Source organism: Phalacrocorax aristotelis, chromosome 7 (assembly GCF_949628215.1).
Source record: "Phalacrocorax aristotelis chromosome 7, bGulAri2.1, whole genome shotgun sequence".
Taxonomy (NCBI): Eukaryota; Metazoa; Chordata; class Aves; order Suliformes; family Phalacrocoracidae; genus Phalacrocorax; species Phalacrocorax aristotelis.
In genome coordinates, this window is record NC_134282.1 from 35,840,051 (window position 1) to 35,863,647 (window position 23,597).

Genomic DNA, 23,597 nt, shown 5'->3' on the forward strand with positions numbered 1-23,597 from the left:
CAGCAGGAGGAGGAGGAGGAGGAGGCGGCGACCGAGGGAGGGAACGAGGCAGCGCCGCGCCGGAAGCGCCCCGGCCCGACGGGACGTGTAGTCTGCGGGCAGAGGCGGTGAGCGGGGCCCCGGGCGGCCCTGCGGCGCCTCCGCCCCCACCGCCGGCTGCAGCCCCCGCGGGGAGTGGGGCGGCACAGTCTCAAGCAGCACTGAAAAGGGGAGCATTCTAGAACAACATGGCTATTCTAGAGCACACCAATAAATACTTTTCCCCATCTTTTTCCACTGATAATTATCGCTTGGTGTGAAGCAACCTTATTATATATTCATTGTGCTGCGTTCCTCACAGGATGTCACAAGGCACTATAAAAATAAATAGCATTACTGAAACACTTTAAAATGACAGCGAAGAGCTATTGCTTCAGTTTAAAAATCGTAGCCTTTAGACAAACTATATAAACAGAAATCTCTAACACTATGTATCACGACAACAGTTCTCACTTCCCTCTCAGGAAAATAAAAGAAAAAGAACCGTTTCCCCCAAATCGCTTATTAAGGGATTATCATCCTGCAAGGCCTGAGCCACCAGCACCCTTTGCAGCTCCCTCCAGGCTTCCCCCCAGCTCCGTGCAGGAATGGTCCGTGGCAATCGCTGACCAGGGCACCGCTCCTGCCGGTCACCCAGCGGGGCACGGTGCTCAACACCCGCCTGGAGTAAGGCAGGAATCAGGTGCACCCTTAGGAGGCCCTGAGGGCCCCTGTGATTTCTCCTTAGCCGCAAGTGTTTCAAGCACCTTCTAGATGGGATTGGGGGTGCAAATGTCATTCAACCACCCCTAACAGCAGTCCACAGATACCTGCACATAAGTACCTCCCACCTACAGCCAGATCTGTTAGTTATAACCTAGCCTACAACTGTAAAAGGTCCTTTCTCACTTTTTTTTTTTTGTTAAATAGGCAAATATATATGCTGAGTTTTATACAAAATGCGTTTTGAATATTAAAGCTGTGTCAAACATGGTTAGCCTCCATATTCCAAGCACACAAAAAAAATCACTCCATGACAATAACGTACAATTTGGTGGGGTGAAATAGGGCTAAACTGGCTTAACGCCTGGCTACTGCTGTATTTGTGCAAAGTATTCTGAGGAATCTCTCCAAACAAATACCTTCAGGCATTATAAACCTTGGAAAAGCAAAAGCTGTTCTGCTCCAAATTATTAATTATTCCAAATCTTCCTTATTAAGGGTCTTAATTTGGTGGTGTTCCTGTCCAATATATGGTTGTGACAACAAACCATCAAAAATCCAGTGACGGATCTGATGTGAAATTCTGTACAGGGTGAATTCAGTAAGAGCTTGTCATGAATGCAAATCTAACTTCCAGCTAATTTTATCAAAATCTAATTTTATATCATAGATACTGTGCTGTGATTCAAGTAAAAATTTTCATTGTTTGATTGAGACCTCTGGGAGACTAAGATATCATCTGACAGAGCAGAATCAAGGCAGTAAAACAAGGATGGGGCATAAATTGCCAGTTCATTTCTTTTTTTTTTTTTTTAACACACTTGGAGACCGCTGCCCAGTTCAGGGTAGAATTTGGAAACATGGCCGATTGGTTCATTCTTGTACTGTATAATTAGCAGTTGGGCTGTTCAGCTGTTAAGATGGGTTGTTACAATACTTATTACAAGATTTAAACTTATAAGTGATAATGGCAACCTGGCACTGAAGCAGTCAAACCAAACCAAATTGGTTAATTATTATAGCATGAGTAATCGGATTATAGGAAACTGCAAATGAAAAACTAATCTCTAAAACATTTCCCTGTATCTGTATATTCAGAGACATGAGTTGCTATGTAGTGTAATTATGGCCATACTGAAGATTACTACACAATCGTATTTCAGCATTGAAGAGAGTAATTTTGGGGTTAATATTTATTCTTGAGTTTTATGGAACAAATAGGCTTCCATATGTCTCTGGAGCAATATGTTTGTGATTGCCATCTGTTACACAAGAGTAAGTTTCATACAAAAAATAATGCAAATTACTTCCCTCTTTAATTACACCGCTGCTTTGCAATACTGTGTTCTGTTCTGATTTGGAAAAGAGCCAGTTTGCCAGATTCAAGGGACAGATGTTTACTTAACCATCAACTTTAAAAACAAGATATAAAAATTAAGAGTTATATTTTTTTATTTTCTACAGTATGGAAAAACTGTAATTGTACAATTGTATACCTTGCAATATGTTAGTAAAACTTTGAGGAGTACTGTCAAAGCTGTTAAGGCTCAATAACCAAGCCACTAGGATACCTGTTCCATGGAAATACTTTGAAGCCAGTCTTTGTTATTGTACTAAATTGGAAAAGGTAACATTTGTTTTATATTGCATTACAGTCAAATAGATCAACTGGAGTTAAACATTTCCTTTTTTTCTGACATGGGAGAACCACTGAGGGGAACACTGAACCGGTAGGAAATAGAAAATGTTTGATTCTATGGTTTACCTTTTGTCACTATATAAAAGCAGGTAGCACTGTAGCAGTGTGCTGCTGATTAGTACATTTCAAAAAAGCAGAATTTTAAAACCCCTTACTACCCCTACATGACTGCTCTAACAGTTTTGCCCAAATATCACAGTTGAAGCTCACCAAATAAACAGATATTGAGTCCCAACCAAGATACGGCAGAACTGCATTAGTCACTCAGGTGATTGTTAAATCACTCAGTTTAAGAAAGGCACTAATATGAATAGTTAAATGCAATTACTCCCTCTATTCATATGCAATAAATGAAATAATCTTTACATACAAATTAAAAAAAAAAAAAAACCAACAGAAATACTTGTGACTAGTTTACCAACACCTACATTTTTAAGAAAAAAAAACACATTACATTGCTACTTCATTCTCACTCTCATTTTTACTTTTTCGAATGATAGACATCATTACTTCTGGCTTTCAAAAATGCTTTTTTTCCCCTCAGTTCAAAGGTGAGACTGGTTAAGTAAAATGAGAACTGTGTGAAAATCTCTCTTTAATCAAGCTCTTCTGTTCAATGCATACAAAATTGTAGGAACTTCTACATCTTAATTTTTTATGTACAGGGTTTCAAAGAAGCAATAGAATTTAAAACATGTCGGTAGAACCAGGAACCTGTTATTTTGGCACTAATTGGAATCCACAGGTCCAAGTCCTACAAAAGATCATGTTATGAGGCAGTCTTGTTCTGAATGCCACCTAACCGCAAATCATTAACTTGAGTTTTGCTTCTCAGCTTTTGGACTCTACTACCTAATGTGATAATATTTTGATGCATATCTTTAACAACTCTGATTTTGGCAGATGCCCCTGTTATTTATTACTGTTTGATGACCATCATGTGACACTCCTTTAAAAAAAATTCACTTGTTCCCCAGTTCCAGTAAATAGGTCTTTTACTGCAGAGAGATATTTCTACGTTCATTCTACACTTTGTCTTACTGCATGTGCTATGTCACTATGTCCTGCTTTAAGTCCTAGTTTTAAGAAGATCAATGCATAGGTTTAATTTTTTTGGTCTTTACAAAGAACAGTACTTTCCCTTACGCTAGTGATCTGAATGTATGAATTTTCCGTATGTATATGCTGTAGAACTTTATGTAGAAGAGGTTAAATCAAGTCATTACTGGAAAGAAATTGCTTAAAATATGTACAGTTCAATAACAGAAGGGAAAAGCACTCTAAGTCTCTTTCCTATAAGTTCCATTAATTTAAAGATTTGCTATTATGGTAGTGCTAAAAGTGGACCTTCTTCAAGTTCCAGTGCTAATCTAAACTACCTCAGCACAAGCATATTTAAACCGAACAACTACACGCCATGGTTTACACCATTAATTTATAATTAATTAGAATTATAATACTTAATTCTGCAAAACAAGCAAAACAAGCAAAGCCACAGGCAGACTGTGTTCCAGATCAAACATACCACTTGAAGCAAACCTATTTGTTTCAGTGCAGCTTAGAGCTGGTATGGAAATCTAATGGTGTTAATGATAGTACTACAGATACACCCATCCACATTTTACTACAAACATTGTTAGGGTGAACTTGTTTTTTTAAAATCCGTCAGTACTCACTTCCTCAGTGACCACAATCAGTTTAAACAAGGTTTTGTAGTAAAACCCCCAAAAAGCCTGTATTCTCACACCATCAGATAGCAAGTCCTAAGCACCCACCCAAACCCAGCTGCAGAAGGCTACAAGTGGAGCAGAACAGAGTAGCACTGGGTGTCAGCAGGTGCTCTGCTGCTACCTCCCTGATCGCAGGGAGGGCTTGCTGTCTGTACCAGCCCAGCAGGAGACCACCACAATGCACATCATCAGAGACAGAGATTCTGCTTTTCAATAGCAAGAGACTGCCACTTGCAATGTAGAAAAAAAAACCCAACTGTCATTATGTTGGTATTAAACATCTCCTGATCAGCTTTTGGAAATTTTCTGTTGTCATTCTAGCAGACAAATAATGTTTCTTGCTCTTTTATCTAAAATGAGATCAAAGTCTTCATTTGCTGGGAGAAGGCTAGAAAGGGGAAGTCATTCTCTTAGACCTGAATCTATCTCTGCGTCTAGGCCACACCACTGCAGTACAGACTGCATTTCTCTCCTCATTAACTTGAAACTTAAACTCAGTGCTGCATTTCTGTTTTCTAAAGAGTATACTTCAAAAAAAGCTTCAATCATAAGACTGAAAGTAATGCATTAGACTTGACTGATTCAGCAGGTCACTGACCTACAAGCGGTCATGAAAAGGAAATGAATCTCCAAGTAAAACCAAAATAGAGAACCAAACAGAGGAATGTTTCCAAAACACATCCTGTTTTCAAACCATCCTGTGTGCCCCTCCTTCCACAGAAACCAATTTTTAATGTAAACCATGACTCTAAAGTCTTTTTTCAAGCACCAGAAGCTCCTCACAGGAAAGACATTCAAGAAGGAAAAGCTAGGGGCAAGAGGTGAAGGAGGATGGCACTACAGAGGTTCTGGGTTTTTGTTGTTGGTGCTTTATACACTGTGAATTTCTTTTCTTAAAGAAAGACATAATTCGCCTTCAGATTCTGAATCAACTGGCTTAACAGATTCTCCCGTTTTCCTTCTGCTTGCAGATAAATAACATACATTTGAAAAAGACTGAAAGCTAGTAGGAACAGCTAAGACTCAAGAACTGACTACGCTGATAACCGGTTTATGTTCCTGGCTTCACAGGACAGCATGCAGAGGAAAGTATGAGTCAGAGCTTTCCACATTGAATTCCCCATGATATAACAAGAAATACTTCCAAAATACCTCTATCTCTGTGTCATTGCCACTCCAGCGCATAAGGGAAGAATGCTAACATAGATTACAATGTTAAAGACAATGGTTGTGATTTTGAGAAGAGGAAAACCAATATAATGGCTTGGAGTACTACAACGCATGGGTCTATTCTTGCAGAATAATGTAGGGTTTTGGGGTGGGAAGAAAGTATTTTGAAAGTTGTGTACAGTGTCAGCACTGGAGAGGCCATCCCAGCTTTGAGAGTATTGTTGTCAGAAAGATACACCTCTACAAAGCTCACAGCTTCACTTGTGCTCTTAGCAAACTTTAAAAATAATTTTTGCTAAATGCATCAGTTCTTGCTTCAAAAAGGACCTGGCTCAACATGCTGCCCTTTGTATCTTTTGGAAGACTTTTCATACTAAGCAATTTCCATGAGGTCTGTTTGTGCCACTTAGTGGACTTCTAGTGAATTACACTTTTAAATGTTCCAGGCTTGATGAAATAAACTCCAAGAATCTTTACAGATTATATTTGTGATTATTTTTATTGACTTATGGAAAAAAACACTGAACATCTTACTAAAAAAGTTAAGGAAAAATTTTTTTTTCATTCCCACTCTCAGCAATATTTTTGTTTCTCGTAGGTTCTCAAATTGGTTTAAACACATAAATGATAACTGAAATTCTTCTGCATTTTTCTTTCAGACTGGGGTGGGAAACCGCAAAAGAATATGCACATAGGTATGGCTTCACGTAATGTGCCATTTAGTATGAAATGACATATGAGGGACAATTTAGTCAGCACCTGATGTAAAAGCAGATGGGTCTTCTAGATTCCATTTATTACCTGAAAATACCTGTGATGTGTATTAATCTGTTAGAGGGAAAAATGAACAGGTTTGCTGAAACGAGAACTGCAATCATATTAAGACTCTGTCTTTCTCTGTGCTTAATCCGTTTTGGAATGCCCGTGAGAGACTGCATCGTGGTGCTGCCCTACCATAAACACTGTAACGGCCATTATAAAAGGCCTCACGCTGCTTGTTCCTGGAAGTGCCATTTTGTCTATGAGAAAGCAGCAGGCGCGTCGCTGCCGGCTCGTGCAGAAACCGTCTCCAGGAAGGTGACTGAAGGCACACATGCTCTCCGCACCAATTTCCTCATCAACTAGAGCTAAACAAATGAAGCGACATGCGGGGAAAAGGTACGATGGCATTTTTGCAAGTACCGCAAAGAAGGTGACGATGAGGATGGGGCTCCCGCCCGGTTTCTGGCAGCCCGTGAGACACCGCCAGCGGCGCCGCAGCAGCCTCCGGCCCGAGCGTCCGGGTGTCCCGCCGGCTAGCCACCGCCCCCCCTCCAAGCCCTTCCTCCCGGCGGAAGCGGGCGGGGAAGGGGCGGGCCGGCGGCGCAGCGCGGGGCCGGCAGGTCCGCGGCAGACATGCCTGTGAGTTGTTTACCAGCGGCGGCCGGGCCTTTCGGCGGGGCAGGGACTGGGTCGGTGGCCTAAAGTCCCTCCCAGGGGGGCCGCTGCCGGCCTGCCCTCGGGCCTCCTCCCGTGCGGGGGCACGGCGTGAGGGGAGCCGTCCCGGCACCGCGGCCTTCGGGGCGGCGGGGGGACCGGAGCTGAGCGGGGCCGGCCCGGGCCGGCCCGGGCCGGCCCGGGCCGGGCGGAGGGGGCGGTGTGGGGTGGGGCGGGGCGCGCCCGCCTGCGGCCGCCGCCCTCTGAGGGACCTGGGGGCGCTGCGTCTCGTGCCCGGCGGGGATGGGCGGACGAGCTGCCGCTGGAGGAGGGGGCGGCGGCGGCTGGTGCTCAGGTTTCCCGCGGCCTCCGCCTCCCGGGCACGCTGCCGGTGCAGCGTGGCCCGAGGTGGGGGTCTCGCCGCCCCCGCCAACCTCACCCCGCCGGAGGCTGGTTCCAGCGCCGCGGCCCTGCGCGGGAGCAGGCTGCGGGCGGCTTGGCGGCATCCGCTTTGCCCGCCGAGAGCGAGCGGTCTTTAACACGCAGTGCCTTTTTCCTCGTCCTACGCAGCTGGCTAAAGACCTAGTGCATCCCTCCCTGGAGGATGAGAAGAGAAAACACAAAAAGAAGCGACTCGTGCAGAGCCCAAACTCCTATTTTATGGATGTGAAATGTCCAGGTAAATATTTAAAATGCATCTTACAGAAGGAACAGAATGAATCTTTTATGAGGGTCTGCTTCATAAAAGGTCTGATTTTGTTTTGTGTTGGTTTTTTTTTAAATCTAAATGTCGTTTATCTGTTCTGTAGGGAAAAAATGTGTATTGGTTTGGGTATTTTTAACAATAAAAGTGTTTTCAACCTTTTTCAAAAGTTAAACAATAGGCTTTTTGTTTTCTTTTCTGGAGGTCTGGCATGAGACTTTTTTTCCTTTATGAAATCCTGGCAAGTAGGGGAAAAAAACCAAACCCCCAGAAGTGCACATATGAGAAGTGAGATTAAATGGATGCCTTAAAGTATCCATGGCATCACTTTCAATTAGAAGACAACATTGTTTTCCCCCTTTTGTAAGTCGGTTAATTCCATAAGAACAACCAGAAAAATTTTCACAAGGATATATGCATGCATGCTGGGACTTAAGACAGTAAAACATGAACAACTGCCTTTTTCACGTGTTGCTGTTTAGCTCACATATAAAGGAGTTATATTTAAGGTGTTGCCTGTGTCCGCTTTTCACAGATTTTTCCATTACTTTGGTCATACAGATGTTTCAGCACCAACTTCTCTTTTATAAACTAAAACATGGGATTTTCTAGCACAATTACAGGAGCATGCTCTACCAGTGAACAGCTTCTTCAATCAGCACAGCTACATCCGCATCGAGGCACAGAAATTGTCAAGTGTGGTAACTTATCTCCTAGAAACTACTGCCCTATAAGAAGATCATAGCAGTAAGAAAATGCACAGGCTTACTTACAATAGCAATTATCCTGACTAGAAGCAGGGAATGGTTGCTGTATTTGGGTTTTCTTGTTATGTTATTCCTTCTTAGTAGCTTAGATTTCTAAGAAGCTCTGAGACATTTTTCCCCATCTGAAAGTGAGGTAAATTAATTAAAACTGAAAGTAGAGTATGGTTACTTAAAAAAAAACATGGCTGAAGGCTAAGCCAGTGGTTTTTTTCTTTTTATTTTCTTCAAACCAGTGTCCATGCATGCATATACTAAGATACAGTTAATGTGAACATAGGCCCATAGGTCATTGGCTATCTTCATTAGTGTTGGATTAATTGGTTACTGAGTTTGAGGGATATATAGAACAAAGCAGGAGAGCTTCAATAATGAGAGGGTCCTAAGCACGAGGCGCTGAAAAGATCAGATGGCTTTATGCATGGTTCAGCGTTGGAAGTTGCTGCCTAGTTACTGAAATGGATTGGGCTCCTTTCCCTGCAAAATCCACAAAATGAAAAAACTCATCAGTGTAGAAGTTCACATTCATGGGGGAAAACAACATTTGCTATGGTTACATTTTAGCTGCTGGCAGTTTTTTGCAAACAAAGAGTTGTGCAGTTACTATTTGTGATTTAAACAAAGCAGAAAACTGTTATTCCGTCTAACAGGAGTTCTCTTTACCAACCAGTTCTCTTGTGAGAGAGCTTTCTGAGGACCATCCTCACAACGAACATTCTATCTTATCTTTCTGGTCCACACATGCTGAAAATGGAATCTATGCTCACTTTTATCTATTTGCCTAGTTCCTATATCCATATCTAGATTAAGTCTTTCACAAGTTTTCTCTCTTCAAAAATTCCTCTTGACTAATTAAAAATACTTTACAAGGAAAAGAATGAAAGCAGTGAAAATCCCTTTCTCTAAGCCATTTATGAGAATGATTTCTTGGCAGCCATCAGGCTGTGCTGATTTTCATATGAGGAGTCATAACAGTTTCAGTTAACTAACTTGCTTTCATATGCATGTTAGTAAAAGCAAGTACTTCAGACCACAGTTACAGTGTTTTGCTTTGTCTTACTTGGTATGCTGTGTAATGAGTTAGAGATCCATTTTTGGACAAGTGTATTTAGAGGATCTGATTCAATTACACAGACAACTAAAAAAAGTAATGCTAGAAATACTCAATGGAAAGCTTAATAATGCTGTTTTCCAGGATGTTACAAGATAACCACTGTATTCAGCCATGCTCAGACAGTTGTTCTGTGTGTAGGGTGCTCAACTGTCCTGTGTCAGCCTACTGGGGGGAAAGCCAGGCTCACAGAAGGTAAGGGGCAATGTTTAGCAGTCTAAATATTCCATTTAGATAAAGGCATCTATGTATTTATAGCCTGAAAATATCTTAGCTTTGATTTTGAAAACTGTTGGAATGCTTGTTTTACAAATTGCTTAGAGCTGGCTAGTAAAAGCAGTGTCAATGGGCCCTGAATTGCATTTTTTGTTCATATTCTTGTTTTTAAATGGCTATACAAATATGCCAGGCAGGTAAGCTAAGCTACATCTTGACCACACACACTTGATTTTAGGTGCTTTGACTTGTTGTTTTCTTTAGCCTATCTGTAATAAATACTGCCTATTTGATTCTGAGCTAAGTTTAGACCTTTAAAAGAGTAGGGTGCTTTTGCGAGGCTAAAGAGATTCTGTGCCGCTCCTAGTCAGCGGTGGCTTGCCTGTTTGTTTTTAAACAGTAGTAAAGCAAAGCAGTTCCCTGGCTCATGTTACTTAATCAAAATTTGTTTTGTATAAATTATAAGGGAACAAATAACTAATGGTAATTATATACAGATAACTGGTGTAGCACCAGTATCTTGAAACACAACACAGTGTCTGGGGTATGTGAAAAACATTGGAAACACTTGAGGGTTTAAAAAAGAATTAAAAACCAAATTCAGATTTTATTAATGTAAATTCAGGACAAAAAGTAAATAATATATGCAAGTGACATATTAGTGCTTATACAATATGCTACTGTACGGGATGTAGTTTATGTGAGGACAGAACACCTGAAGTAAGGCTGTTGAGTAATTGAAAAAGTATCAACACTCCTAGCAGCTGTTTCAGTTTGGGCTTTGTATCACTAAAGGATTGAGCAGTAGACTGAAATTTTAAGACATCTGGAGGAAAGAAATAGTAAATCTTGTATGACAGCCATGTTATTCTGGTTGAGTTAGAGAAGACTCAAAGTGCTACATGTTCACCTCTTGTGGTAAATTTATTGCATGGGTTTTTCTCCTTAAGTTGGGTGGGCAATTTCCAAGGCAGTCTAACAATTTAAGGACTATTCATATCTATAATCATGTGATTTCTTTACAGGCTGTTCATTTAGAAGAAAGCAACACTGAACACTTCAGCATGTGGTTCTGGATCTGTGTTCCTGAAAGCCTTACCCATTTAAAAATGCCTGTTAATACAACATGTAATTACAATTAATTTCGTAAAAATTATGTGCTACTGGTGACTAACGAGCTGCAATCTCTTTTTCAATAAACAAAGTACAAGTTTCTCCTGCAAGTTTGCAGACAGCTGAGCTTTACCTTTATAATTTTAAACTGCCTTGTTAATTGAGTGGTGTCATTTAATGTAAAAACCTTGGACTGGCTGTGTTCTTCCCCTTGATACTCACCAGCTACAGAAGTGTAATGCGTATAGTGACAGCAACTGCTATAAGAATGTATTTTGTATACCTTACTACTGCAGCTACCCTAACTGTAAGGATTGCAAAATCTAGACAGATTTAATACTGCTCATTTGCTTTCAACATTGCTTTAGTCCCTTTACCATGTTGAGTAATGTAGCGATAAATAAAAATATAAAGTTACTCACTGATGTCAGTTGTTGTTCTGGAATGCATGGTTTTTTTCCTCCCTCTACTCTGGTCTCAGAACTCCATTTGATACTCTATACTGACATTTCTATTAAAAAAAAAAAAAAAGTCCCTTGGAAAACACTGAAAGCATTCAGTATAAAGAAGGCATATGGTACATAAGCAACCCTAAGTCAGCAAACTATATTAACAGCTGTAAATGGTATCCAGTTTTTAAAAAGCAAGTACAGCAAAAGCATGCATGTTTTCAGTAATACTTACTTTTTTTGCAATGAGAAAGCAGGGCTTTTGTTTGGCTTTTAAAAGCCATCCTTTTCTAACTGGCTGTTAAAAAGTGGATTTTTTTTTTTAAACCATGAGAAAACATTCAGTCTTACAAGTAATTTTGCTCAATAATATCTTCAGTTATGTATCAATGTCTCTCAAAGTATCAGGTGTCTTGGTGAGTTAATTACTGTTGGGAATTTCTATTTAACCTGTATTCTTTTTATGACTTTTAAATGTTTGTCAAGAAAAAAAACCCCAAACCTGAAATTAACAGTTTGTTGCATTTACAAGCTTTATTTCAGTTAAGTCAAACAGTGAACACTTAAAATTACCATATGCAAAAAGTAGGTGTTCAAAACAAAAATAGACACACCAATTTAGTATAGATGTCTTTTAAGAAAAGTACAGTTTTTATGTCCGTGCCATACTGTGTTTTCACAATAAAGGTTAATTTAAGAGCAAGTTTATCATGAAAGCTGCTCTTAATTGACAAGACAGTTTCCCACACTTAATGCCAGTCCATCAAATAACTTGTTTCAGAACAAAGATCAAAGTAGCAATATTAATTCAGTTGTGACCATGTGTATTCAGGTGAGGCCAGACTAATTCCTCTGCCTTCTCCCACCCTAAAAGATAAGAACTCATGATTAAGTGAATATCAAATCAGAGAAAGTCAGTGACCCATTTTGTTCCATGTACTGGAAGATGAAATTTAGATATCATAGCATCTTCAATACTGTCCATGTGACAGAGGGGTTGGGTTGTTTTGGTATTTTTAAAGCCTGAAGTTACAGAAGATACCGTATAAATAACATGGTATGCACATAAAAAGTTGGTGACTAAACATTCTATGAGGGGAGTGAGACACTATCATTAATATCTTGGTGTTAAGAAATGCCTTAGGCACTTCATTATTCACTTTCACACATACTACAATTATTTACATTTATTAGTGTTTGGTCATATGCAGACAAGCATAATGGTAAACCTATACCTTCTACATTCTCTCTCTTTGCCTAAATCCAAACACAATAGTCAGTGAGTGAAGCCTGCTTTGTCTCAAGTATGCAAAATGGTTTTCAGGAATAAATATCGTTTGTAAAACATGCGTCATACAAGAAAAGTATGTTATAAATCCTAAAATAAGTGTTACTTTTCACGTTTTCTATGTTTAAAACATTGTATTTGGTCTATTGTTATTCATGTATTCTTCAACAAGAAAACAACTCAGAACTAATTACTCTTGTTACCTGTGTAAAACAGGCAATGACTTCTGCTGCTGCATGTTTACCCAGATAGCAGGTGCTCAAGACTGGAAAAAAAATTGCTGCTATTGTAGAAGACACTCACCTCCAGTACTTTAGTATTGGAACTGTCAAACAATATCAAAGACTTCAGTGGAAGAGTAGGTAATTTATTTCCTGACCAAATCAAACTTTGTTCAGAAAGGTTCTCTCTGTTGTCTCTACTGATTTGCTATTACTGCGATAAAGACAGCCCATTATTAATGATTTTAAAAAGTGAGGTTTTGGTGAGTGGGCTTGAAAACCTAAGCAAATAGTTTAGGTGTGAGCTTTTACTGTTTTAAGGCACAAGAATGGTTATAATTATGACGAGTACTAAACCAGTCCTGCTAGCGTCAATTAAAAATGTAGGTAAAATACTGACACCTCAAAACATGAAATTTTCTGGTTTGTCACTCTTAGGTAATAAGTGTTATTATAGGCAAACTGGTAACAGACATGATAGGATGTCGTTTCCTCACAGGGCAGGTAACAACTATGAAGTTAATACTAAAAGCACTAACTTGGGAAAGAGGCAGGTAAGGCTATCTTCTGCTAGCTGTTATATAAGACGTCTTGCTCCTTAAATTCAGAGAAGCAGAGCTGCTGAAGAGTGCAGGGATACAAGTATTCAAACCTTTGCTGAACGGTATTTTGTTCTGCCTCAGCCTGGAAATACTGTCTGATGTAACTGCACAGGAAAGTGGGCTGGGGTTAAATCTTGGCAATCATAGAGATCTTCCGTGCCATTATGGAATATACAAAATCAGCAAATTCAGATGTTAATGTATTCTTATAGTAAAATTGAAGATTAGAAAATGCTTCTTTGGAACTCTTATCACAATTTCTTGTTCAACCTTGTGCAAAACTAACTCCTTGAGGCAGGTCTCCAAGTGGAAAAAAGGATAGTTTTCAAAACAACCTCTCAAAAGTCTGCAAGACTTCTGCTGCTGGCTTCAAGAATGGGCTTTAAACGTTACTGCATTGAGTTCATATATTCTGTATCTAAAGCAATATCCACATTACAGAATACAGTGCCATTTCTGTCTACCAAAGTTAGCACGTGTATCTCTCAAAACCAATGAGACAGTTTGACAGCTCACCGTGTTGTGCTGTTCAGGCACGTACACTGCGGAAATAATACCCTTATTTCACAGTGAACTAGTTTCACACGTTCTCTGTGTCCCAATAAAAATGGAAGAGAGGACATCTAAATAACAAAAAGAATTTTACTTACATTACTTTAGCTTCATTCTTTCTAGTAATTAACAATCCACAGCTCTGACAAAAACATACTTCCGGTATAAATCTGCATTCTGGAGGTAGCTTCAAGATTTGGGTTTTGTTGTTTGTTTTTTTTTTTTGCTTTTTAAGCAAATAAGAAAAGCACTATGTGAAAATATAAAAATCAACAAAATTATTTTTCTTTAAAAAGTAATACCGAACAGTTTTGGCAGACTGGAACTGTGAGAATAACGAATTATGTCTTTGTGTGCTCAAGTCAAGATGTAACATTTTTCAAAAATTTAATATTTAAGGTAAATAATTCTGTTGTTATACTTCTCAGTGCAAGAAAACAATGTTAATTTTTTTAATCTTGGCCAAGTGCTTGACTGGATGAGAAAAAAACCCAGCTAATATAATTTACACACGTACTACAGGAAGTCAAATTTGACTGTTACATTCTCCTTTCCTGTAAGTTAGGGACTTCCCTGAGGGATGAATTCCAGTTACACGTAAGTTTAGCACCACTAGCAGAAGTTAATAAGTGACTTTTTGATGCTTTTTGTTCACATGTTCTTAGTGATCTTAGACTCCAATTACACCCTTCTCCATTTGTTTTTCATGTTTCAGTACAGTGAGTTTAGTTACATGTATCTTTTTTTTTAATCTATATATTGTGCCCGTTTTTCTTTATCAAATTCTCTTGCAATCTTTAAGGCAGTGCTGTTGAGTGACACTGATTGCATATTACAGATAATACTAACAATTACTCCTCTAGGTGGTGCCACTAGTCCAGTATCTATAGCTTCAGAGTCCTGCTCTTCAGGAAGAATTAGGAGGACACTACTTGCCCCCACTGCACCACCTGTATGAGATGCATAGTGTCTCTGCTGTCTGCAACAGCCATATTGTTGTTTTTTCTCTACTACAGCCCAAGCCATTGCGTATTTACCATCCCTGTCCCATGATACTTCCGTTTTTGGCACTGGGGTCCACATCATTGCAACTGTGTCTGGTTTGAGGTACCCAGGAAGAAGTTTGCCATCAGAGCTTTTAAATCGTCCGGCTTGATAACTGTATAACAAGGCATTTCCAAATTTCAGAAGATCACCTACTGATGACACAAAGCCACCACCAGCCCACTTGTAAGAGTTGTCCACGTACGGTGCGTTTACCAGCCGTCCCTTTTTGTTGTAAACATAACACCTAGAATTCAAGAAAATTCAACTTGTCATTCTCAGATACTATGCACAACTGTTTTAGGCTGCCATACATTAGAAGAGCAAACTGAACACGCGTTAGCTTGTTCTCATGAAACATTGGAATTTTTAAAAATCTATTTTTTTAAGTATATTTCTTGCAGAAAAATCAACAAGAATTTCAGATGGGAAAACAAAAATTAAGGTGACTTCTGAGGTTTGAAGCTTAGTTTCAATAAAAGTACTAATCACTCTACTTATTCTTCAGATATACTAAGAGTAAAGGCAATATACAAATGTGACAGAAATCTATAGATCAGCTAGCACCAGATTTTTCTTGAATTGCCGTACTAGATCTAAAGTGTTTTAAGAAAGAGGAATCCTACTACTACCCTATGTTTAACAGGCACTGAGCTGAAATTTCACTGAAGTCTTAGGTGACTGCTCTGAGACAGCAGTTTCCATTTATGATTGATTTACCCCCAGTGCCCCATTTCAGTTGCCATATACTATGACAACTGAATATTCTGGAACTACCAAGAAAGTGAGAAGCATGAGAGTCTTGCAAAACCTATTATTAAAATACAAATTAGAAACTACCAATCAGAATTGCAGAATGAACTATCAGGAACAACACAGCAGGACTGCAGACTGCATTAAGCTTTTGAAAGAAGCAGTCCAATCATGACTGGATTCCTTTTCATATGTTGCATGAAATTTATGTTGAGTAAGTATATAATCTGATGAATTTCAACCTTTGGCCTTTAGACCACAAAAGGTCCATGTACTACTTGGAGAGCTGTGAAAAGGAACCATAAATTAAAAAGGGGGGGGGGGGGGGGGGCGGGGGGAGGCGCAGCATGCAGGCAGGGCAAGCCTACTATCAAACGGTACAGAGATCCATTCCCTATCTACTCTGCACTTATACTGGAAAACTTTTAGGGAACTTCTGAAAGCCATAATGCCAAAAATCAGAAGTTGGCGCAAAGGAAGAGAGCCAAATGGTCCATATCACCATCAGCTCTGCTAGTGACTCAATTTTCTCAGTGTCCCTACAGTCAGTTCTTTTGATCACAATAAAACCTGTTATGACACTAAAATGCTTGGCTTATACCTCTAGAAGATCTAGAACATGAATTTTTAAACATTTTCACATCAGTGAAATATAGTATAACCAGACCATTAAACGAACCACAACATGTCAATATGTTCTAATTTGAGGCACCAAGTTTACCTTGCTCTGTTATAGATCATTGCTTCATTGTCATCTAGTACAGTCGATAGCATATCCAAATCACGAAACATTTTTAGCATATAATCTGTAAATTTTTGTCCCGAAGCTCTCTCCACAACGGCACTTAAAAGAGTAAAGCCATAAGTTGAATACAAGAACTGACTACCTTGAAAAAACACAAGAAAGAAGGGGGGAAGAAAAAAAGTTAGACACGTGAGGCTTAAATGGAATCTGAAGAATAAAATATAAGTAATCACATGTGCAAATAAAACTATATATAGCAATGAATAATCAATTAAAGGACTCCCCCCTCTATCCCCATTTTAATATGATGTGAATCACAAGCTTATGATACTGGGCCCTAGGAATTTCTGTTCTGCAGCAGACACGGATGCTTCCTAAGTGCAGATAGCTCTGAGAACAGCGCTAAAAAATTTTCAGGGATCTCTATGTACAGCCAGGTTTCAAGCCAAGATGTGAAGACTGACATTTAACATCCTTTCCACAAGGTTTACTGTACCAGTTCTAACAAGAATGTCTAGATTTGGAAAGCTGAAGCAACCATACCATTACTTCTTAAAAGATGCTCACCTACCGTGACTTGTTTGTGTGCCTATATGCTAGAGATGGAATGAGAAGGGTAGTACTCACTCAAGGTTGGCAAAAATCTTGATCACTTTTATCAGTGTTTCTAGTTCTAGTTTTCTAGTTCTAGAATATCCTGAAAGATTATATGAGCACTAACATGCGTATTATTTAAGATAATTTATAAAACAATGTTTCTTTTTAAAAAAAAAATCTCATTCTTGTGCTAACACCTCTCATGAAACATGCTGAACTGCCTCCAGTTGAGACATCGCTTACTTGAAATGGTTCCTAGAACATTACAAGACTATGTAATTAACTTCTCCCCCTTCCTACCCTTTTCCCCCTTAAATGCACATTATTTACTCTCTATTAGCAGTGTGCATCATTTGCCTGTTAACCTAACTCATATAGAACTTAGACATGAAGCTCCTCAAAGTCCTCTCCAGAATTAATTTAAATAATTCCAAGAATAAATAACCTCAACAATTCTGTGATTCTATGGTCTTTCTGTAGAATTCTTTTAACGAAAAATTCTGCTTGTGGTTTGTATCTGGAAGGCCCAGAGCATGAATACAGCAAGTTGGTATCTGCTTACAAAATACTTTGTAGACACAGATTTGTTACCAAAATCATAATCTGCTTTAGCATTTATAAATTCAGTAACTGGTATGTTTCATAGCATTTATTGCATTACCTAGAGCTTATGGACAAAAAGTCTTATTTCTACCTGAGTCCCACTTTCTCTTCTCCCCTGCATTATCTGGGATTCTTTGTATTACTTTAAGTCTTGGTTACATCACATTTTGAACCTGGTGGATTATGGTGCAGGTACAGCATTAGAAAGTATCTATATAAGCATAATTCTTTTAAGTCAATAGATTGGTAGAGATATCTGTACAACACTGTTATCTAAAATTGAACTGATAAAATCCTGATCAGTTCAGTCTTCAAAAGTTACATCAGTTTTAAGACAATTACATAACCAGATGGTTTGTACAGAACAGCCCAAATACTTCTCCATTGAGCTTTTCAAGGGGCACAAGAAGACAAAAAGCGGGGGAGGAAAGTAGAACAAAACAAATACCCACACAAACACTCTTTACTGGGCTCTACTTTCCTTGCTGCACGTAAAACAATTTGAAACAAAAATTTCACTAGAAGAGCACATTTTGGTCTAAATTAATAGAAACTCACCTGGTTTAAAGAATAAAGGATCATTTTTAAATATCTTCAGTGATTCAACCACGCTTTCAAATTTTTCCTTCAAATAATACTCCTCTTGCTCAAATTCCTTGTCTCTCCTGCCAGGTTTTAAATTTAGGCTTTTTACCTCACCTTCATGTTCTTCACTTGGTTTGACAGAATCCATCTTTTCAACCCCTTTGCCTTCTTTTTCTTTTTGTTCTTTATCCTGATAGGGTTTTGTTAGTTTAAATGCTCTGTTTGCCTTTTCCTTTTCTTCCTTTACTTTTGTAATATCTTTTTCATAGTGACGAATCCCACTTAAGTGTGAAACTAACTGTCTGGTAGTAATAGCGACCTAGGTAGAAAGGACAATATTTAAACGTGAGCTCTTTCACTAAAGATCTGATGCACACTAGATCACGAGAAAAGTAAAATTCAACATGACATGGAACAAAGATATAAGACCTTTTATATATCATGTATTAAACCTACTTAAAATATATACACATGTATGCACACACTACACACTTGATATAAAACTCCGATATAAAAAGATCCAAATTTCCAGCATTGATTTTTCGAGCAACAAATAACAATACTTGTCTAAATGATTTGTGATGTTTTACAGGAATAGGTCCAGATACAGGCACCTGTACACACATGGCTATGCAATGACAGGAACAAAAATCCAAAAAAGTGTTACCAGTAAACAACTACATACCTTTTCACCCTCGTACACTTTTTCTGGAAATTCAGGGACATATTTCTGCACTGGGGCATCTAAATCCAGTTTCCCCTCTTCCCACAATTTAGCAACAGCCATCATTGTAAGACACTTGCTAATACTAGCAATTCGCATGATCGTCTCTGGCTTACATACTACGCGATTCTCTATGTCAGCATAACCCAAACCTTTAAGAAAATTAAAAAAACTGTGGTAAATATTTTGCAAAGAGACATGCTGAATTAATTATGTGCAATTAACTTGATTTTCTGGCTCTTTAAAATGTTTTTCCTCTAGCTAAGCTGGGACGTGAAGCATTGGATTATCCCTGCTCCTGCTTCAACTAAGTTAATAACATTTTAATGTAGTAGGAACAGTTAATCAAAGCCCATTGTCTTGGCCAATGGCATCCCAAGTTACTGATTAAGGCTAAAAAACAAATCTAATGATAAATGAAATTGAAGATTAAGTCAAAATTTACACTCCTGAGGTCAAATATTCAATCTAGAAAAACAAGAGACCAATATCTAGACTGTAAAATAACGGACCAAGAGTCATAAATACTCCTTTTACCATTCTGAATTAATGGTTGAAACAGTAAAGGGTCTTATTTTATCAATACAGAAATTGAGAATGGAAATCACTCACAAACTCATAGGAATTACCTAAGCCGTAAAGTTTCACAGACCAGTTATGTTTCAACATCACTCATCATGACTTCAATTAAAAGACAGCCTAATGGCCTCCATACCAGTGTTTTCCTGTGTGACCAACTCACAAGTCTGGTAGTAATAATCAGAATTAATAAGGCATTATGAAGTTCCCACACTAGTCTTCAGTTTGAGCTAGGTTTGAAGAAACTGTGCAATTGATGTTGCAGCACAAAAAGTAATGGAATGAAATAATGACATATTTGCAGTTTTCAGTACAAGCAAGGCCAGCAAATAATGCATGTCTGGCTATATGAAACTGTAGTCTCAGTTATGAACTAGTCAGCAAAAAAAAACCTTGCCAAAACACAAGAAATAAAATAGATGATATGTCAGTTGCCCATGACACTTTATTTTATGTAAAGTTGCTTCTCAAGTGCTTGCATGATGCTTGTGAATGCAGAAGCTGTACCCCTCAGTGAAAATACCTTCCAAATCTCAAATCACTCCCACCAGTTTAGCAAGAAAGCAGGTTTAGTACTGTGGTCACAGAATGCATGCAACTTACAAGTGTTCCTATTTTTTTCCCCCCCATGAAAAAGGGAGGAAGACAACAAAATGAGCCAGAAGTCTGCTAGAGCAGTGTTACCCATCTCCCAGCTGCTTTACTCAAGGCAGTGTTGTTCTCTGTATCCATATGCAGCAGGGTACAGAAAGTTCTGCCATACCTATGCTCCCACATGTAGTTGTCTTGCTACTGGATCTGGCAGTCCTGGTGATAAACCACAACCCTGGCACTAGTTCCCTCAGGCACTTTCCTGCATGTCAAGGAAGGGATTCTGCAGAAGTCTTATAAAAACTTCTGCTTTCATGGCTAGGTAATTTGAGACCAGAAAAAGCTGTCTGATTTGAGAAAGTTTGTGATTAAGTTTCTAGCACGATTTTCTTATTAGGTCACATTACTAAAGGTACCAGAGGCTATCCAACTCACTTCTCTCATGACGAAAGAGAAATGAAAACCTATAATCAGAGTTATATATACACAAAAGTTAATGGAACAACAGGCTGTGTCAGAAGAAAGTCAGAAACAATCTTACAAAGATTTATTTTTTCAAATTCTATGAAGTATGTTGCCATTTACTACTACTACTTACGTTGTCCAAAAAACCCAAACCAGATTATGAAAATGTTTCTGAAAAAAGACACACAGGTTGGATGTTTTTCTAAATAAACAGCAAATCTCTACATGATACGAGCAGTACTAACGGGCTCTCTGAACTGTGTAACCAGAAAAATCACTTCCAATTTCTGGAAGGATAACACCTGTTAAATCTCAGCACCTTCCCAATAAAAATCTACACCTCAGTCCACAAATGGCAGACAGATGACCAAATGTGAGCCATTATTACTTTGACTATTAAGCAAGTTCCTGTGGGGAGAACAGTTTTATACCTTGCGTATACCATTCCACCTGACCACTGTACAGCTGTATGCCTAGAGTGTAAGTATATTCAAAGACCAATCTGACAAATTAATGGAAGAAAGGTTCTTAAACATAACTGTGGAGATATACTAGCACATTCAGGAAGTTAGTAAATTACCGATCCCTGGAAATTATTGAAGTTTAGCAACGAAAGTATCACTTCATACTCCCCAGGCACCTGTTTCTGGCCACTGTCTGGAGATGGGACATCCGATCGGTGTGTCAAAATCGTTCGTTCATTGCTTCCAAACAGCATGCACAACTACTACTCCCACATACTAACCTTCTGACCAGACTTCCTTTCCATCTACAGAAACTCCAACTAGTATACCTGGGATTCCTGCTTCATCCTGTCAAAAAATGGACATCAGACATTAAGAAGGATCTTCACAGTTAAAAAACATCTTCTCCCAAACCCTAAAAATGCAAAAGCAATCCTACAAAATACACCTGCATATTGTTGTCACATTACAATTTAAATTTTGTTAAATACTAGTTGGGTTGAACTGATATATACTGCTTTCGAAAAGCAGACATTTTAATCCAGCAACTGGGAAAAATACAACAATTTAAATAAAGTAATTTATTTAATGGCGCAATTATATTAGCAATCAGGACATGTAAGGAAAACTGCATAGAAACAAAACATTATGAAGTTAATATGCAACACACAAACTGCATCATCTATAAGCAAGTAGAATTTCAAAGGACCTGCAGTTAGATTTTTAAGGCAACTATAACGTGCTTTTTAAGCACTCCTCTTGCCTCTCTCTCCTTCCTACAGCCTTTAAGGCCTTCCCCGTTCCCCGGTGCCCCGGCACTGCACCCCACTTCCACCAGCTCCCGCACCAAGCTCCGCCTGGCCTACGCACCCCAACACCGCCGGCCCTCGCTGACCCTACGTTAAGAAGAAAAACATGGATATATTCTGTAAGACAGCTCCCGTGACACCCTGCGATCCATCTGCGACCGCTCAGCGGGAACCCAAGGAGCACCCGCCAGAGCGGGTTTTGGGGGTTTTCCCCCCAAAAAACGTTCCCTTCAGATAACGCTTGACCGAAATCTCCCGCAGCCGCCGCGTGGGAAGGGGACACAAGCCCCCGCCTCTGAGAGGTGAGGGCTGGCTCCCCGCCAGCCCCCCGGCTCAGCACCTTAACCCTCCGCAGCAGATCCCGGCTCCTCTCGATGGCGGCGCCGAAGTTCCGAGGGGGCAGCCGCGGATCCGCCTCCGCCTCCTGCCCGCCGCCAGCCCCGCAGCCCGCCGTCGGCGGCACCTTCACCCCCAGCGCCAGCCCCAGCGTCAGCCCCCAGCCCCAGGACCGCGCCCCGCCACCGCCGCCCCCTCGCCGTGGCGCCGTGGGCCGCCCAGCCGCCGCCGCCCGCCGCAGAGTCCGCGCCAGGCCTTGCATGGCCGCGCAGCGCCTCCCGCCGCCGCCGCCGCACCGGAGTCCTGCCAGGCAGCTGCAGCCGCTCCCGAGCGCTCGCTCCACCCGAGCTCCGAGCGCATCGAGCCAGGGCGGCCGCTCACCTTAGAGCGAAATCCCGAATCGGTCAAATCCCTGCGAAACCTTTCCAAACCCTTAAAAAGAAAGAATCCTTAAAAGGAAAGATGTTAAAGCACGACTCCTCCCCTCGGCCGGGTAACTGGAGCCCCAGCGATCCCAGCACCGCCCGCCCCACCTCCTGATGGGAGCGCGTTTGTAACTGCCGCCAGCACGGAGGCGGCGCCGAGGGAGCCAGCGGGTTTTGACCAGCACTTTCATTGTACTGATGTATATACAAGAAGGATAGAGGGAAGATGAAGGATACTTCAAGCCACGACATAATTTCTGATCTTAGCTCTGCGCTCCACAGCAGATGACTGCGGGATCAAATTTAAAAAGCCTGTTGCTAAATGTGTGCCAGGCAGAAGTAAAGCAGGGCAAGAGAGGCTAACACCAAGATAAAACCTTTTAACTGCAAGATGAGCATATTTGATCTAGATTAGTGAGGAATTACTTACAAACGTTGAATTCTCCAATGCTGCTTTATAGTCAAGTTCCAACCTAGAACAGTGCTGAGGACACAGCATGCATTTGCTCACAGAAATAATTTTTCCATGTAGTTGCTCTCTTTAGCCCTAGACCACAGAGAGATGACAATGCCATCCAATCGATACTTTTAAAATATCTCAAAACCTTCCACATATTTGGTTTCCAATAAACTTTTAATACCTCTCTCTAATGGTTTGAATGTTGACCGAGCAGCAAGCTAAAGAGACTGAAGAGGGACCAAATAGTGATAATATTAGGAAGGCAGAAGGAAAGAAGGATTTTCAGTGCATCAGCAGATTCAGACTGACACGTAGGCAGCATGTCAGCTAGGTCCAAGTCCCATCCAACAACACGTCCAATAACCAGGACTCTTGTGAGCTTTGCCAAGCGGAGGATTCTGCAGATTTGGGATCCTCATATCAGCCTTCAATGACAAAGAGATCATATGTGCCTAATGCAAAGGCAAATCCAGAGCCACTCCATGCTGTCAGCAGAATTGTTAGTCCACATGTCTAACTGGAGCATCAAAATATCTTCATTAGTATGAAGATACTCGGTGATCCCCTTCCTATATGTCATTGCTGTGAAATCACTAATTGCTGTAATGCTAGAGCAGACGGTTAGGTCCAAAGAAAGTAAAA

General features: G+C 40.1%; 2 protein-coding genes across 5 annotated transcripts; one reads left to right on the plus strand and one right to left on the minus strand.

Annotated features, from left to right (window-relative positions):
- Positions 1-6,651: 6,651 nt before the first annotated feature.
- Positions 6,652-11,080, plus strand: RPS27L (ribosomal protein S27 like). 4 transcript variants are annotated; one of them, XM_075100051.1, is made up of 4 exons: positions 6,652-6,741; positions 7,327-7,435; positions 9,419-9,529; positions 10,576-11,080. In XM_075100051.1, the coding sequence occupies exons 1-4, from the start codon at positions 6,736-6,738 to the stop codon at positions 10,602-10,604; spliced, it is 255 nt and encodes an 84-aa protein (XP_074956152.1). In that variant the 5' UTR covers positions 6,652-6,735; the 3' UTR covers positions 10,605-11,080. The 4 variants fall into 4 exon arrangements, 2 of the variants coding, with proteins under 2 accessions (XP_074956152.1, XP_074956151.1); XR_012661660.1 differs by lacking the exon at positions 6,652-6,741 and adding an exon at positions 8,072-8,206 and having other exon boundaries at positions 7,009-7,435; XR_012661661.1 differs by lacking the exon at positions 6,652-6,741 and adding an exon at positions 8,072-8,206 and having other exon boundaries at positions 7,009-7,435; positions 9,476-9,529.
- A 545-nt stretch (positions 11,081-11,625) lies between these two features.
- Positions 11,626-22,355, minus strand: LACTB (lactamase beta). The gene is made up of 6 exons (XM_075100037.1): positions 22,075-22,355; positions 21,207-21,273; positions 18,788-18,978; positions 18,076-18,421; positions 16,294-16,459; positions 11,626-15,066 (listed from the first exon to the last, which is right to left on the minus strand). Exons 1-6 carry the CDS (start codon positions 22,330-22,332, stop codon positions 14,523-14,525), a joined length of 1,572 nt encoding a protein of 523 aa, XP_074956138.1. The 5' UTR covers positions 22,333-22,355; the 3' UTR covers positions 11,626-14,522.
- Between the last annotated feature and the right edge of the window lie 1,242 nt (positions 22,356-23,597).

What these genes read in the sequence shown, in the direction of transcription:
- RPS27L (XM_075100050.1), top strand. Translation starts at nt 7,060, where the DNA reads ATGGGCGGACGAGCTGCCGCTGGAGGAGGGGGCGGCGGCGGCTGGTGC. An exon ending in TATGGATGTGAAATGTCCAG is followed by an intron (nt 7,436 to 9,418) that starts GTAAATATTTAA and finishes GCTGTTTTCCAG; the next exon opens with GATGTTACAAGATAACCACT. An exon ending in GAAAGCCAGGCTCACAGAAG is followed by an intron (nt 9,530 to 10,575) that starts GTAAGGGGCAAT and finishes ATTTCTTTACAG; the next exon opens with GCTGTTCATTTAGAAGAAAG.
- LACTB (XM_075100037.1), bottom strand. Translation starts at nt 22,332, where the DNA reads ATGCAAGGCCTGGCGCGGACTCTGCGGCGGGCGGCGGCGGCTGGGCGG. An exon ending in AAGTGTACGAGGGTGAAAAG is followed by an intron (nt 18,422 to 18,787) that starts GTATGTAGTTGT and finishes CTTTCTACCTAG; the next exon opens with GTCGCTATTACTACCAGACA. An exon ending in ATGATCTATAACAGAGCAAG is followed by an intron (nt 15,067 to 16,293) that starts GTAAACTTGGTG and finishes CTTGAATTCTAG; the next exon opens with GTGTTATGTTTACAACAAAA.